The sequence below is a fragment of the Onychostoma macrolepis genome, chromosome 04 (genome assembly GCF_012432095.1).
Source record: "Onychostoma macrolepis isolate SWU-2019 chromosome 04, ASM1243209v1, whole genome shotgun sequence".
Classification (NCBI taxonomy): Eukaryota; Metazoa; Chordata; class Actinopteri; order Cypriniformes; family Cyprinidae; genus Onychostoma; species Onychostoma macrolepis.
In genome coordinates this window covers 25,128,537-25,144,143 of record NC_081158.1, presented here as the reverse complement: position 1 = coordinate 25,144,143, position 15,607 = coordinate 25,128,537, and the positions used below count along the sequence as shown (strand labels likewise).

Below are 15,607 nucleotides of genomic sequence, written 5' to 3'. Positions count from 1 at the left end.
AGAAATGTGGCATTACATCATTTGCTCACCAATGGATCTTCTGCAGTGAATGGGTGCCGTCAGAATGAGAGTCCAAACAGCTGATAAAAACATCACAATAATCCAGAAGTAATCCACACGATGCCAGTCCAACAATGAATGCATTGTGAAGCAAAAACAAATCCATTATTAAGACATTTTTGTCTTCAAACCACTGCTTCCTCTATTCATAACATTGCTTTCTCCAATGGAAAAAGTCATCTCATTTCAATCAGGAGAGAAATATGCACAAATTAAGCACTGTTTACCTGTGGAAACAGTCTAAAACAGTTCAAAACAAATATGCTGGTGGATTTTGATGAAAATCTTGTGCAGTCATTGAGTCATTGTGGATTAAGACTTATATTTTAAGCAACCTTAATGAAGGATTTGTTTCTTGTAAGTGTGCAGATTTTTGCTTCAAGACATTAAATGATGGACAGCAGTCGTGTTTTGGATTATTGTAATGTTTGTATCTGCTGTTTGGACTGTCATTCTGACGGCACCTATTCACTGCAGAGGACCCATTGGTGAGCAAGTGATATAAGGCTAAATTTCCCCAAATCTGTTCTGATGAAGAAAAAACTCATCTACATCTTGGATGGCCTGAGAACGAGTACATTTTCAGCAAATTTTCATTTTTCGGGTGAACTATTCCTTAAATGCAGGTAGGTGAGGACCTCTAAAGCACACAAGACCATACTACTTCTTTAGCAATAACCTGATCATTTCATGACAGGAAGAGAATAACACTGACAAAGATTTTTTCGTCAGAGCTGAAATAAATGAATTGTACCATCCTTTTACCAAACATTTTCAAACTTTCAAATACTGAGCAGCTTCTAATGAAATGGAACTTTCAGAAGAGACCATGACCTTAAAATCAAATAACGGCAAAGCAAAAAGTTTCTAAATAATTCAAGCTATTTTCAGGAACTTATCTCACTCTCTCCATTGCAATAAATAAACTATGCTTTGATAATGTCAGCAGGACAATACCTGAACTATTCGGTTATCCTTCAGAGTCCTATGGCTATTTAATGTTACACGGTATCCATGCCATCTTGAGTCTCATCTTAGAACAAGTCTGAATATCAACAGCTGTACAGAGACTGGCCTTCGTACGTAAGGGAACAGTATAATTTACCATTTTTTAAAGCCGCACACCTCTGTACACCTGCAGGAGCTGATCTCACTTCCCCTCCGCTATCCCACCATCTGTTGGCTCTCTCCTGCAATTTAATTCACTGCTTATTCCAGACAAAACGAATTCTGACACGCCTGTACAAAAGTTATAGAATGTTTCCCTCTGCGATAGCATTTAAAGGAGCCATGCATTATTAATGAGGCAAAATAATGTGCAAGAATGCACGGTTTGAATATTTCATGAGCCTCCTGCGCCCCCTCCCTGGCTGCTGGTCGTGTGGCTGTTCCTTTATGGTTCTCACTTGGGGGGGGGTGTTCCCTTAGGAAAAGACTAAGAGATGATGCTGTAATTGTCAAATAATGAATAAACACAAAGCTGCGCGCCTGTAGCTTTAATTACATAATTTGTCTTGGCCAGTAATGGAGCATCGGCTGTGGATTCTGATGGAGTCAGTGCAAGAACTTTTTGTAAAATTACAATTTTTGTTAGATCATTTTCAACAAATATGAAAAGCTCCTCCTCATTCTGAAGTTGGAGGAGAAAAGCGAGGAATAAATAAAGCAAAGGGTGATTAAGTCACACAGTGAAATGGATGAAATGAAAACAAACACACAAGCACCCAGCATGCCTCTGGGGAGAGGGAACATACGCCTGTATTTCAGCTGTGAAATGATAGTGTGCAAGAGCTGCAGGCTGGATTGTGACAATGAGTGAATTTAACATGTGGGGCTGTATCCTCATGCATGCACTAATGCATATATTAATATGCATATATTAAAGGGATAGTTCCGCCAAAATGAAAATTCTATCATCAGGCGCTCAAATTCATGCTAGGACTTTCTTTCTTCTGTGAAACAAAAAAAGGCAATTTTTGAAGGATATCTTGGCAAGTCTTTTCAATATAATGTGAGGGAATGAGGGCTATCAGGCTCCATAATAACTAAAAAGCACCATAAAAGTGGTCTATATGTGCTATATTTCAGGTCGTCAAATTATTACAATAGCTTTACATGAGGAACAGTCACTAATAATATGTTCACTTATAATCTTAACATTTGCATCAGTTCACAATTTGAACTGATCTGGTTCTAAAGTTCACCTCTCAACGGTTAAAATTTTTCTGGAGTTACGATAGACTACTTCTGTGATACTTTTATGGTGCTTTTGTGTCTTTTATGAAGCTCGACAATTTCTGCCTCCCTTCACTTTCATTATAAATAAAAAATCGAAGCCAGAACATTCTTAAAAAATTCAGGTCTGAAGACATGAGATAAATGAATAACTTAACTATGCCTTTAACTGCTGTATATATAATCTACATAAATACAACAGACTGATTTCAGTGGAATAAATAAGTAAATAGATAAGTAAATAAACAAATAACTAAACATACAAACAACTAAACAAATAAATAAAAACGTTCCACTCTCTGGTTAACTAACTAAATAATTAGCTTAATAGCTAAATAAATAAATACTTCAGCTAAATAAGTAAATAGTTTAAGAAATGTAAAAATAAATAAGCATGTAAATAATTAAATAATAGCTAAATATATAAATACCTAAAAAATTATATATATAAATACTTAAATGAATAAATGTCTAAATAAATCAATATATGTCTAAAATAAATGGCTAAATAATTAAATACTTATATGGTTAAATAAATAAATCATTAAAACAAATAATTGGCTAAATATATAAATAGCTGAGTAAATAAATGTCTAAATAAACAAATACATATATGTCTAAAATAAATGGCTAATTAAATAAATCAATAAAATATATAAATGGCTAAATAACTAAAATAAATAAATGAAATGAATGGCAAAATAAAAATCAATCAATAAAATGGTTAAGTGACTAAATAAAAAAATAAATACATACATACATCCATAAAGCAAGCAAGCAAGAAGTAATGAGCAAAGGCTGTTGTTTGAGGTGAGGTCAGGGGTGGTGAGAATGGGTTCATGCCCTAAGATGCCCTATTCTCTCTGTCTGTGTCCCTGAGGACTGCGTGTAATCCTCAGCGAGTCTCTGTGTGGATGAGGGCTGAGGTCTTTCTGCTGATGCAGCATTGTGCAGGTCAGCCAAGCCCAGTCTGTGCTTTTGATCTGCAGAACGGTTCTGCTCCAGTGCCTGCCGCAAATCTCTCATTAGAAAGGCCCGCAAAGGAGCTCATACACACAGGCCTCTGCAGGAAAAACCCACACACAAACCAAATTCTGCAGTTTGTCCACACACACACATAAACAAGCAATTTTGAGCGAAGAGTTCATAGTGAACTCATCTAGATTTTATATAGATTTGTTCATTTTCAGTTTAGAAAGGAGGATACAGAAAAAAGAACCTCTCGGAGAAGTTTAATCTACATTCACCCTCTATAAAGCACTGCTGCAACAGCTATACACACAGACAGACAGACACATTTGGCTGTTGAGTCACGACACGCACTGTTTTTCTAAGCATCCTGCACCCTGTGTGCTGCATTTTTTAAGAACATTAAAACTTAAGAAATAGTTTAACTTTTAAAAAACACAACTCGAGACGCCTGCGTTCTTTTTCACTCCACTGCGCTCCATCTACAGCAGCAGTCGTTCAGGCAACCCGCCCACTAAACAATTTTGAAAATATGTCGTTTTCTGATCCTTAACCTCTTATGTTTAGCATATATTCACACTCTCAAACAAAAACAAATGGTCCGACACAACAAAATACATTTTGCATCATGAAGCACACTTATAACAATGCACAACAGATACCCTCTGATGAATGCGCTCTTCCATCATTTATATTTTCAGAACTAAGTTTAAGCAGATGGATACTGAGGTAAGCATGTGTACAAGGTTCATCAGAAATAGCACCATCTTGTAAGACCAGCACTGTGGTAGTGCAAGATTAATGGGGAGCTTTACTGACCCTACCCTATCCAAAGTCAAACAGACACACACTTTCATACACACTAGTGAAGGAGCTATAAACAATTCAAGCAGAAAGACATGTGACAGAAGTGAAGAGGAATGTGTACTTTACATATAATCACACTTTATATGTGTCTTCAATGAACCACCCACCGCCCTGAAGCCAGCTAGATTAAAGGTCACTGCTAAATTAAGTTGGCAGGGTCTGACAAATCTACCACCAGATTCAGCTCAAGAATTCTGTTCCTCTAAATGGCATTTGAGCATCACATGCCGATTTAGCTCTCAGGGTAATTGTGGAAATACAGCCCACCTGTATATTAAAAAAAAAAAAAAAAAAAAAAAAAAAACAGTACTGAGAACATGGAAGTTCACAGAAAATTTAAATTCAATTAAAATGTAAATAAAGAATAATACATAATAGGGCTGTGCGATATCACAATATGTATCGGATGGATGAAATAAAAAGTCTACCGTTTCATATTATGCTCTATCGTTTATTTCGTGGTGTCGCAAAATACATTGTTTACAGTAACTTTTTCATCATTTGGATAACTGCGATCTTTACATGCCACCACCACGGGGCGTGAAGGGGAGACAGAACCAGGTGGAGAACGACCAGCCAGGACAAAACGAGGAGCTCGTTCCTAAACGAGGGACTACATCTGTAGCATGGACACGCGTTTTTAAAGCACCATATATACATATATATACATATATATATACACATATATATACACATATATATACACATATATATACACATATATACACACACATATATATACACACATATATACATGTATGTATGTATAGAATCTATACTTAATAAACGTGTTAATTATATATATCACAGATAGATATAATTAACACAGTGAAGACTAATTAATTTACACAATGTAGCATTTCTTATTTATTGTAGTTTTTTGTCCTATTGCTTGCAATTAGTTTTTTATCCTTATTTCATCACTGTTTATTTATCTTCAGTGAGCTTGAGTTTTTTTGTCTCTTTTCAGGCTTGTATTAGTTTGATATTAACATTGGTGACAAGGATTATGAAAATTCTATGGTATCAAAGATTTTAATATCATAAAAATCTTTTTAAAAGAAAAAAATAACTATATCGTGATATATATCGTCATCATGATATAAAATTAGTCATATCGTGATATAAGATTTTGGACATATTGCCCACCCCTAATACATAAAGTAAAACAAACAATTAAATAAAATAATAAAAAAAAAAAAAAAATCTTATAAATTAAAACAACACTAAACAAAACAAAAAAATACAATAAAGCAAAACACAACAAAACAACGCAAAGCAAAACAACGCATAACAAAACAGCAAAACAAAACAAAAAAGCAAAAAAAAAGAAAAAGAAAAACAAATGTAGAGGACAGCAGATTAGTTAGTTAACTAACTGTTCACCTGAGAAAGAGAAAAATGAAACAACGAAGAAAGCATACAAACAATGGTCCACCTGAAGGTGAGGTTGGAGATTGCCACTATAAGGTCTTCAAACCCAAAGCCAGAGGCTAATTTCATTCAATTCAATCCTGCGATCTCATAAGGGCACTTTTAAAACACAACACATTCTAGAGAAGACAGAAAAAGGAATGAAAGAAGAAATGGGAGTTAGAGAAAGCTAAATGGAAGACAACATTAAGGACAATATTGATTCCGTCTTTCCAAGCATGACATCATGGTCAATAAAGCCCCTACTTTCCCTTAATGGCGCTGCCGGGGCGATGGGATGGAGCACTTTGCCTCAGTTGCCTCAACAACAATGCTGTAAAACAACACACCCTGCCCTTAAATTTACTTTTATGGCCGACAGAAAATAAACTTCCTGTCAATAGCAATTTCTGCAGGTCAGAGTGTTGGCCTTGTTGAGAATAACAGTATAAGAGGTACTCAGGATGACAAGGACGCGAGACTCAGTGCTGGCACATGCATCACAAGCTTTAGATGAATAAAATGGAGTGAGTACTTAAGGAACTTGCACTTTATATGAGTAAAGTGTGGTGGTTCAACTAAAAGGTTTGGAAAACGATGACCGTACATGATGCAGAGATATTAAAGGCCAAATGGTACAGCCACCTACTTGCAGACAGAGAACAGGACAAAGACTAAGCCCTGACCGGTGGAAGATAATAGATCATCACATATGAAGAAATTAACTCCACCCTGACTCCCGCTCCCTCACTTTCATGCATGATTAATTGCTTTCACAAAAAAAGGAAGAAATAGGGGAAAAGTGAGCGTGATGTGCCCAGGAAAGGAGGCAAGTGGATCCAGACAAAGCACTGACAGGTCTGTGTCCCAGTTTGACTGCTGATGAGAGAAAATTCTCATTAAGGCACACAGCTTCTCAGCATCTTTTACTGAATTAAACAAGAGTTCATACCTCAACTCATAAACTTGACCCAAGCCATGCCAAAATTCTCCTCATAAAAAGGCCTCATGTTAAGCCATAGGAGGTAACATGCTGTGATATAATGTAGATATTCAGTTACTGAATTTGTTTTTTTTTTCTTTTCAGAAACACTTGTGGTTAAATAAATTAATAAATAAAGTATTAAAAAATCTTTTGTTACTAGTCGAGACCTTCATGGCACAGTCTAAAAGAAAAAGTACAAGATTTTACTTGGAAAAAAAAGATACATTTTTGAATTGTTTTAATCTTTAACATTATGCATATGTATATGTAAATGTTCATTTACGTACAATAAGTTTTAAAATGTATTAAGTTATTGATTTAGTTTTTTTTTTTTCCAGAAGCACCTGTCCACAAAATGTTAAAATAAATAACAATATAATATCTATAATTATAATTTATAATACATTTATTCTACTTTTTATCTTTCATTTAAGCGTCATTTAAAAAACAAACAAACAAAAAAACAACCAAAATTATATAATAGAATTATATAATACAAAACAATGGCACAATGATTAAAGGGATAATTCACCCAAAAATGAAAATTCTGCCAGTAATTACTCACCCTCACGTCGTTCCAAACCTGTAAGACCTTCGTTTGACTTCAGAACAAAAATAAAGGTGTTTTTCATGAAATCCGAGAGCTTTCTGACCCTACATGGACAGCAACGCAACTACCACGTTCAAGTTCCAGAAAGGACATCGATAAAACAGTGGACACATGGACTATTTTATCAATGTCCTTTCTGGGACTTGAATGTGGTAGCTCTGTCATTGCAGGGTCAGAAAGCTCTCAGATTTCATCAAAAATATCTTAATTTATGTTCCGAAGACGAACAAAGGTCTTACAGGTTTGGAACGACATGAGGGTGAGTAATTAATGACAGAATTTTCATTTTTGGGTGAACTATCCCTTTAATCATTGTGTGTGGGCTAATTCTCCAAACAGAGACATGTGTGATTTCTAAGGACACCAGTTACAGACAGGAAGAACTGATCTGAGCTGTTTGGTGACTGTTGGTATAATGCATGTAAGAACAGTATAAATGTATGCATGGATAGTCACCATTGGTTGAGCTCCTCCTGTGCCTTTCTCCTCTCTTCCTCCAGGCCTTTCTGCAGCTCTTCAGCGATCTTTCTTCTCAGTTCAGACTCATCCACTAAACAAAAGACAAAACATGCACATTAGATGTTGAGCTACTGCTTATACGCCATATGGTTATTCCAGAGCGTTTGATTTTGTTGTTGCATTTCATAGGAGGTCCTAGAATGGCAATGTCCTGTGGGTAACAAAGTTTAATGTTGTATTGTACACTTGAAGTATCTTTGAGGCAAGTTTGTACTTGTTTGTAAAGAAATTTGAAAGCGAGTACAGTGAGGTAGGATGGTATTTTGAGCCCTCAGGACGTCTCTGTCTTATGAGGCAAAGCGAGAGAAACCGAAATACAGAGGACAGGGGTCCTATACGCCTATGCACTGACAATGACTATAAAAATCACTTTCAAACACACACACTTCAAAATACACTTTTCACAACTTGGTGTTGATATCAACACAGCCATAGTCAAACGTGTCAGTGTGTGTCCTGTTCCTTATCTGGATGGCTAATTGTCCGTGAAAGCACAGTGGAGATATAAACAGACAAACTCTTAGTTGCCAGTCGAAATAAGCAGCAGTACAGCAGCACTGCAGAGGCCTGGAGCTACTGCATGACAGGAAGTCCAAGTGTTTTGCAGAAAGACACGCAGTCTTATAGTTTGTAAAAACAACCAACATTTAGTCTAAAAAGAATACAAATAAAAAATACATTTTAAAAAGTAGTAGAGCAATCGTTCCTCACAGACATGTGCAAGTCAAATCTTGTCACAAATCCAAGTTGAGTCTTTCATGGCAAGCCTAAAAGGAAGTAGAAGAGGTTTTACTTAATTCAAAAGATCATTTTATCTTTAAAATCATGTACTTCTGAAATAAATTATATATTCATTATTCACTAACTTGTTAAGGGCTGGATCGTTTAGCTAAAAAAAAAACAACAACGTAACTTTTCGGCAAACTTCTTTCTGTAAACAGCACAGATTTCTCGCCCCACAGTAAATAAATGAGAACTTTAACTATGGCAATCACGGTTTGTTATGCAACATATTGAAAAAAAAAAAAAGTTTCTTCTTGGACACCAGCGATGTTCAAAAGTCTCTAATCCAGAGTAAAAACAAAACAAAAAACTCAAAACTCAAAAAAACTAAATACAACACATAATAAAATGAATAAACTGAAGCAAAAAACAGATCAAAAGAATACTAAACTAAAAAAGGTCTGTCAAAATCAAGGCCAGTCCATTTAAATTCAATCCATGACTCAAATCCTTAGTTCAATACAATTAAAGTCAATACAAATAAATAGATTTTTGCGACTTACTGTAAAGTGAGACTCATGTTTTTATCTCTACATATAGAGGCACATATAGAGGTTTTAAAACATTGAAAACGTTGTTAACGACTCTATGTATTTATACTTAACATATGAAAGGAAGACGCAGTAGCTGCCAGTAGTTTAAAGTGATGTTTTATAAGCAGCCACCGGAAGGAGCAGTCACTATGGGTGCCATATGGTTTGGTTGCATAACAATGTTCATTTTAGAAACAATTTGAGACTGTAAATCTGAGAGAGGAAACCTGTTGGGAGAGAAACACTTAAAGCTATCACATGCACCAACCTTCTTCAAGACTAATGAGAAATCCTCCTGTTGCCGTGACAATGCTGAAGAGGAAACCAAAATTAATTGCGGACGCTGGCAAGGCATTTATCAAACAACAGGCTAGCGTAACGGATACAAGCAGACAGGTGCTGCATATGCGACCATTTTTTGAGAATGTGCGAGTAAAAATTTGACGTGGTCGCACGTGTGCGAGTGCATGGTCTGTGCAGCTCCAAAGCGTCTGCTTCATACAGCGCATTTTAGCAGGAGTCAGATTTCACTGATTACGTAAAGAGAGGGGCTTTCAGCGCGAGCGCTTCAGGTGTAGAGCCTGGTTTATACTCGCTGCGTCAGCACGAGCGCGAAGGTGCGCGCCGCGTGCGGAGCGCAACGGAGGATTTGGTTTTCAAACTAAAGTAAAAGGCCGCTTCTTAAACCAGAGAAGGTGAACATGTTGGTATTCTTGTAGAAAAAAAAAAAACATGCAAGTCCTGTCAGCGACAGCCAGTTTAGTTTTACTTTTCTTTTTGTTTTCGTTTTGAAAAGCTTGTTATCTTTGCCGTTTACGTCAAGTTACGCTATGGAGGCTTTCCTTATTTTTTTAAATATTATTATTTATTTGATTCCTCAGGGTTTGCTAAACTTTCTGTAATTTATTAGACGGTATATAATACAGCATGTGATATGTCCTATGCCATGCCTCGTCTTATTCGTTTTTGTTAATAAATGTTATGCAAACTAGTTTGTCATTGTAGCCTACTGTTTTATCGTTGTTGTGCTTTTTGATTAAGAATAACAATGAATCCATGTTTTGTTTTAGTCTTAAAAAGTGAAAGGTGTATAGATAAGCAAAACAGACAATTATCTTTTCTTGTAAAACGTGACACCAAGATCGCGAATTTGAAAATGAAAATGAAAGCGCAGGAAAAAAGGAATTCCTGTTCACAAAATTTAAATCATATATAATACTGATGAAAAAGGAGCGGGTTGAATGTTGAACACTTTCGTTACCATATAACTATAAACTATGACAAAAGTTCATCAGCATGCATTGATTAATCAAATGTTGTAGCAAAAAAAAAATAAATACAATTCCTAACCCTAACCCAACTGAGAAAGTTAGTCGCAAAAGTGCTACCAGTGGGAAGAAAGAGTCTAGAGCCCTGATACACAACAGATTCACTCACACTGTTTAAAAATTCAATGCAGAAAATGGCAGGGATGGTAATGAAGACAGAGAATTTGTAATGTCAATGAGTAGAGGTCAAGCAATATTAGTTCTCAATGGCTGAAATTGATAGCTAGAGAGCAGGACCTATAGGTATAGGCTGAAATAATTTGGGTCTCATTCAGTAACAGTACAATTTCATACTTTTTGTGCAAAATAATTTTACATGTAAAAATTCCATCAATGACTATAATAAGGTCACTTGGATATTTAATAAATTAATGAATGCAATTTTATAATTTGTGAAAATTATACTGCTATATGTTTATATATTATAAATATAATGCAAAAATGTGTGATAAATATAACCATTATCAGAGTTGTAGTGCAGTGGACTAAGCAGCTGCTCAACATCTAAGAATTCATTATAATAATAATTATTATTATTAGCAATATATATGACATATATTTATAATTTACATATTTTATTTATTTATTTATTTATTTATTTATATATTTATATATATATATATATATATATATATATATATATATATATATATATATATATATATATATATATATATATATATATATATATATATATATATATATATATATATATAGTGCTGTCAAACGATTAATTGCATCCAGAATAAAAGTTTTTGTTTGCATAATATGTGTGTACTGTGTATATTTATTATGTATATATAAATACAAACACATGCATGTATATATTTAAGAAAAATTGTATGTTTATATATTAAATATATTTATATATAATATAAAATATAATAATATAAATATATAAATGTATATACATTTAAATATTTTCAAAATATATAATGTATGCGTGTGTATTTATATATAATAATAAATAAACACAGTACACATACATATATTATGTAAACAAAAACTTTTATTTTGGACGTGATTAATCACGATTGATCGCTTGACAGCACTAATATATATATGCCAATCTTTTAAGAGGAAGAAGAAGAAAAGAAGTAGTCCACACATTCTTTTTTTCCCCTTTTCCATCGGGCTAACGACTTTTCTTCTGTGTCACACATTCATTCACGCTCTAGGTTCCCATAATTCATTCATTTAAACTGGGCTTTAATATTTAAAAAGAACCTAGAAAGGATTTCAGTGGATTCAAAGGATAACCAGCTCGTATGTTAAAAAACCTTCTGAGAGTCTTCAGGGGGTTTTCGCAGGAGGTCACCGAGAACTCCAGAACAGCATTAACCGTCTGGGTGCCCGTGTCAATCCAGAGTGAGAAGAGTAATGCTTAAAGATGAAAAACTCATCATCTTTAGATATTTCTGTCTCTTTTACTCCCTCCTTCATTCTCTGCAGATATTTTAAAAAGTAGCTTCTGGGCAGTCGGGAGGGAGATAACAGATAGAGACAAATTGCGTGTCTCATAAGACGTTTCATTAATCTCCAGACCTGAGAAGAGGAGGGGAAGGCGGGGCTAATCTAAACCATTACACGTTCCTCACGATCCAACTTAAACGAGTCTCAACATCTTTCCACACACATAAAGAGACTCCCGGGAATATCAAACAAGGTGATCTTTCTTGTCCTCAGCATACACTTCCGTCATCACGAATTTCATGGAAGTTTTCATGAAACATCATGCAAATGGGGCTAAAAGATCATTTCATTATGGCGCATCACATGCAGCGAGAGCATCCCTCTTTTTTACTCTCTGAACTTGTTGCTGATCTTCAAGGAGATACTTAATATGTAACGGCAAGAAAAGTGTGTTTATGTATGGCTGGGACAAAGAAGGATTTGTGTGCTGGTAATTAGAGCGTAATGGAAAACGGTGTGTGGGCCCTGCGTATGAATATTCATGGTACGCTGAGAATGTGTAGGAGGATCAACCTTGACCACCGTCTAATCACCGCGCGCAGAGACTGCCGTAATTTAGCGACGGACTCGATCATCCACAGCATCTCTTAATACCTCCACTCGTGGGCACACATAATCAATGTCCCTCATTAAGGTCACAGCCTTTGACCTCAGAAGATGAACTGAGCCTCTTAAGGCAAGAAGAGCTGTGACAAAGAGACAAATTTTAAGGAGTGAGTCATCGGAAAATGTCACTGCATTTAGTTTAGTTGAGGCTTAATGTTTCAGTACGGTCATTTTTAATAGCTACAAAGTTTAAGTAAGCTTTGTTTGGTAATTGTTCACCACTTTGTCATTTCACTAAAGAAAAGCAGTCAAATGATGTGAGAGTGAATAAATGATAGCAATTAAAATTTCTGGGAGAACTACTTTGGCCCTACCAAAATGCAGAAACTGCATATTCTGTCTAAAATTAAGAGTTACGATTAAAAACTCTGCTCCGTTCTGTGACAAACAGGTTTTGTCAGCTATGTTAAAACTGATATCAAATCCATTCAAATTTTGCAACCAAGTTTTGCTCTCAAATGGCAGTATTTGATTAATATTGTTTTATGTATTCATTTTTTTTAAAAAAGTAAATAAGCCTTTAAAAGCCATTTTCTATCATTCAAATGCTACATGCAACTCAAAAAAGAAAAATACATAAAGAAAATAACATGACAAATAGGTCATTGTTTAATTGTTCTCAAATATTGCAAAAACCTGAAAAAACTAAAAATGCTGTTGTCTTCGCATTCGTCCCATCAATAAAACATTTATAATAAATAATAATAATAATAATAACAGCAACAACTATTATTATTATTATTATTATTATTATTAAGCAAGCAATGATTGGTCTTTACAGCATTTTTAAATGAATAAATAGCTTGATAAATAATTAAATAAATATTTACAATGTTAATGTTACAATTAACGATGAATGACTGAAGTTGCTTTAGATCAAACAATTTGCTAAAATAAATATTTTTTTATAAATAAAGTATTTTTTTGTATTGTATTGTTTTTTGTATTTTTTCTATCATTTGAATGATAGAAAGTAGCTTTTATATAGACACACACACACACACACACACACAATTAAACAAAACATACATACATGCATACATACATACATATCTGTACATAAATACAAAGCCAAACAAGGATAAAAAGTTTGAGCAAGCAAGTTTTTCTAGTTTCAAAGGGGGTGGAATGAGAACTACTGGGTTCACTGTTACTAAAAAAGTATGACATGCATTCTGGGAGTATTTATGTAATAGAATGATGTATATTTATATAAAATCACAAAAGAGTTTCTGTCATCATTATACCACGGAAGCATGAGTGAGCAAGAAAAAAAAACATACACATGGGAGAGAGAAACCATGAGACAGATTGAGATGTAGGGAGTTATAGATAGATGGATAGAGAAAAAAAGTGTGTGTGAGTCTCTATGGTAGAGCTCATTAAGCAGATCTGTCTCTCATTAACAGGGAGCTGTCTCGTTATGTGCGATGCAGGCGGGCATCTCTTTTTCCCTCTCTCTAAGTAGAGCCAGTTCATAGTGTCAGCTCCAGCCCACAGACTCTGCACATCTCTGCAGGTAACACCACTATTAAGGGCCAACAGGGGAAAAACATAGAAGTTTTCACACATATTTGAGCTGACAGTTTTTTTAGAGCCACTGTTTCGATACATATTAGATACGCTTAATTATGTGGAGGTGGAAGCGAGAAAGCTCACAGTTCAGAAAAAGTCAAGACATGGAGGAAACACAATGACCGGCTGCACTCTAGTCCATTTTAAGCATAGCTAGCGCTAAGATTTGCAGTTTGACAAAAGGACACATTCTAATGTTTTGAATGAAAAATGTGTTTAAATAACATTTTGCTGCACTAGACCCAAAACAGGTAACGAATCACTCAGCTATAAGAACAGGCCCAAAATACAACAGCGACAGGCCTCATCTACACTGCAAGCTTGATTGGGGACTTCATTTACACATTTTAGTGAAGTCAATAAGACTGTAAAGTGTAAAGTTTGTAATTTTATAATATAGAAGGCAGTATTTTTTAGTATTATATTTATATAGTTTTGTATTATTTAATATTTTGAATTTAACATTTTTATTTTTATATAACTTTTTATATGTTTTTTATTCGTTTGTTTTAAATATTTCTATTCATTCAATTCATTTGTATTTCAGTTTGAATAATTTTAGTATTATAACTTATAATTTTATTTCAGTTGGTTGCCAAAGCAACATTTCTAAATAAGTTATATTTTTTAATTTATGTTTTAAATCTATTTTATATTGTATTTTATTTCAGCTTTATTTCTTCCAATATTTTTTTTAATTATTGGAGGTTTTACAAGAAAATACTATTTCAGTCTTTCTACTTCAAATATTCACATTTAATTCAATGTTACTTAATGTTTCTTTGTCATTATTTGTGAAATTTACTAGCAATTTCTGAGTGAAAATTGTTTAACCACCATTTTTGTGTGTGTGCGTGCATTTTTGTGACAAATGAGGACATAAATTTGTATAATGACAAGGGTATGACATAGGTATTACAAGGAGAAGGTGACTTTTCAGGACATTACCCCATGTCCCCACTTTTCAAAATGCTTATAAATCACACAGAATGGTGTATTGAAAATCTGAAATAGCGCAAAGTTTCCTGTAAGGGGTAGGGTTAGGTGTAGGGCAATAGCACATACAGTTTGTACAGTATAAAAACCATTACGCCTATGGGATGTCCCCACTTTTCACAAAAACAAACATGCGTGTGTGTGTGTGTGTGTGTGTGTGTGTGTGTGTACAGACATCACAGAGATCTCAAATAAACATCAATTAAAGAACAGACTTTGAGCACCTCAAAGGTACCATTTGGGACAAGACCATAATTCAGCCAAAAATTCATGTGACCCATCCTGTAATTGAGGACAATGTCAAAGAATTACAGCATCCTAATAGGCGTCTCTGGCATAATCGTTCAAAACTGCAACTAAACTTCCGATTGAAAGATCTATGAACATAGTCTTACTTTTAATGAGAAGCAAAGCGGTTGCAAATGTGATCGGCTCGACACACTTCTGGGAGGAGATGGTGTTCCAGGTACCTTGGAGGCTGAACTGGCTTAAGTGGAGTTCCTAATTACAGCATTGATTCATTAACTCTATTACAAGTTAGAATTAATCGTTTCATTAGCACTCAGGCACAAGCTATGAATCATAATATGGAAGGATCCGGGCCCACTCACTAACATCAAGAGGACTGAACTTTTATGAAGGAAAAAAAAAATAT

At 34.6% G+C, this 15,607-nt stretch overlaps 1 protein-coding gene across 6 annotated transcripts in view; it reads right to left on the bottom strand.

Moving 5' to 3' along the window:
- The window catches only part of chchd3a (coiled-coil-helix-coiled-coil-helix domain containing 3a), an 81,650-nt gene that overhangs the window by 61,446 nt on the left and 4,597 nt on the right, over positions 1–15,607 (bottom strand). For all 6 annotated transcript variants that reach the window (XR_009270800.1, XM_058773594.1, XM_058773595.1 and 3 more), the window contains one exon: positions 7,596–7,689. Coding sequence is in view for 5 of the 6 variants with exons in the window: in XM_058773594.1 (XP_058629577.1) it covers positions 7,596–7,689 (94 nt within the window). In the remaining variant the exon portion in view is untranslated. The remainder of the gene's footprint in view (positions 1–7,595; positions 7,690–15,607) is intronic.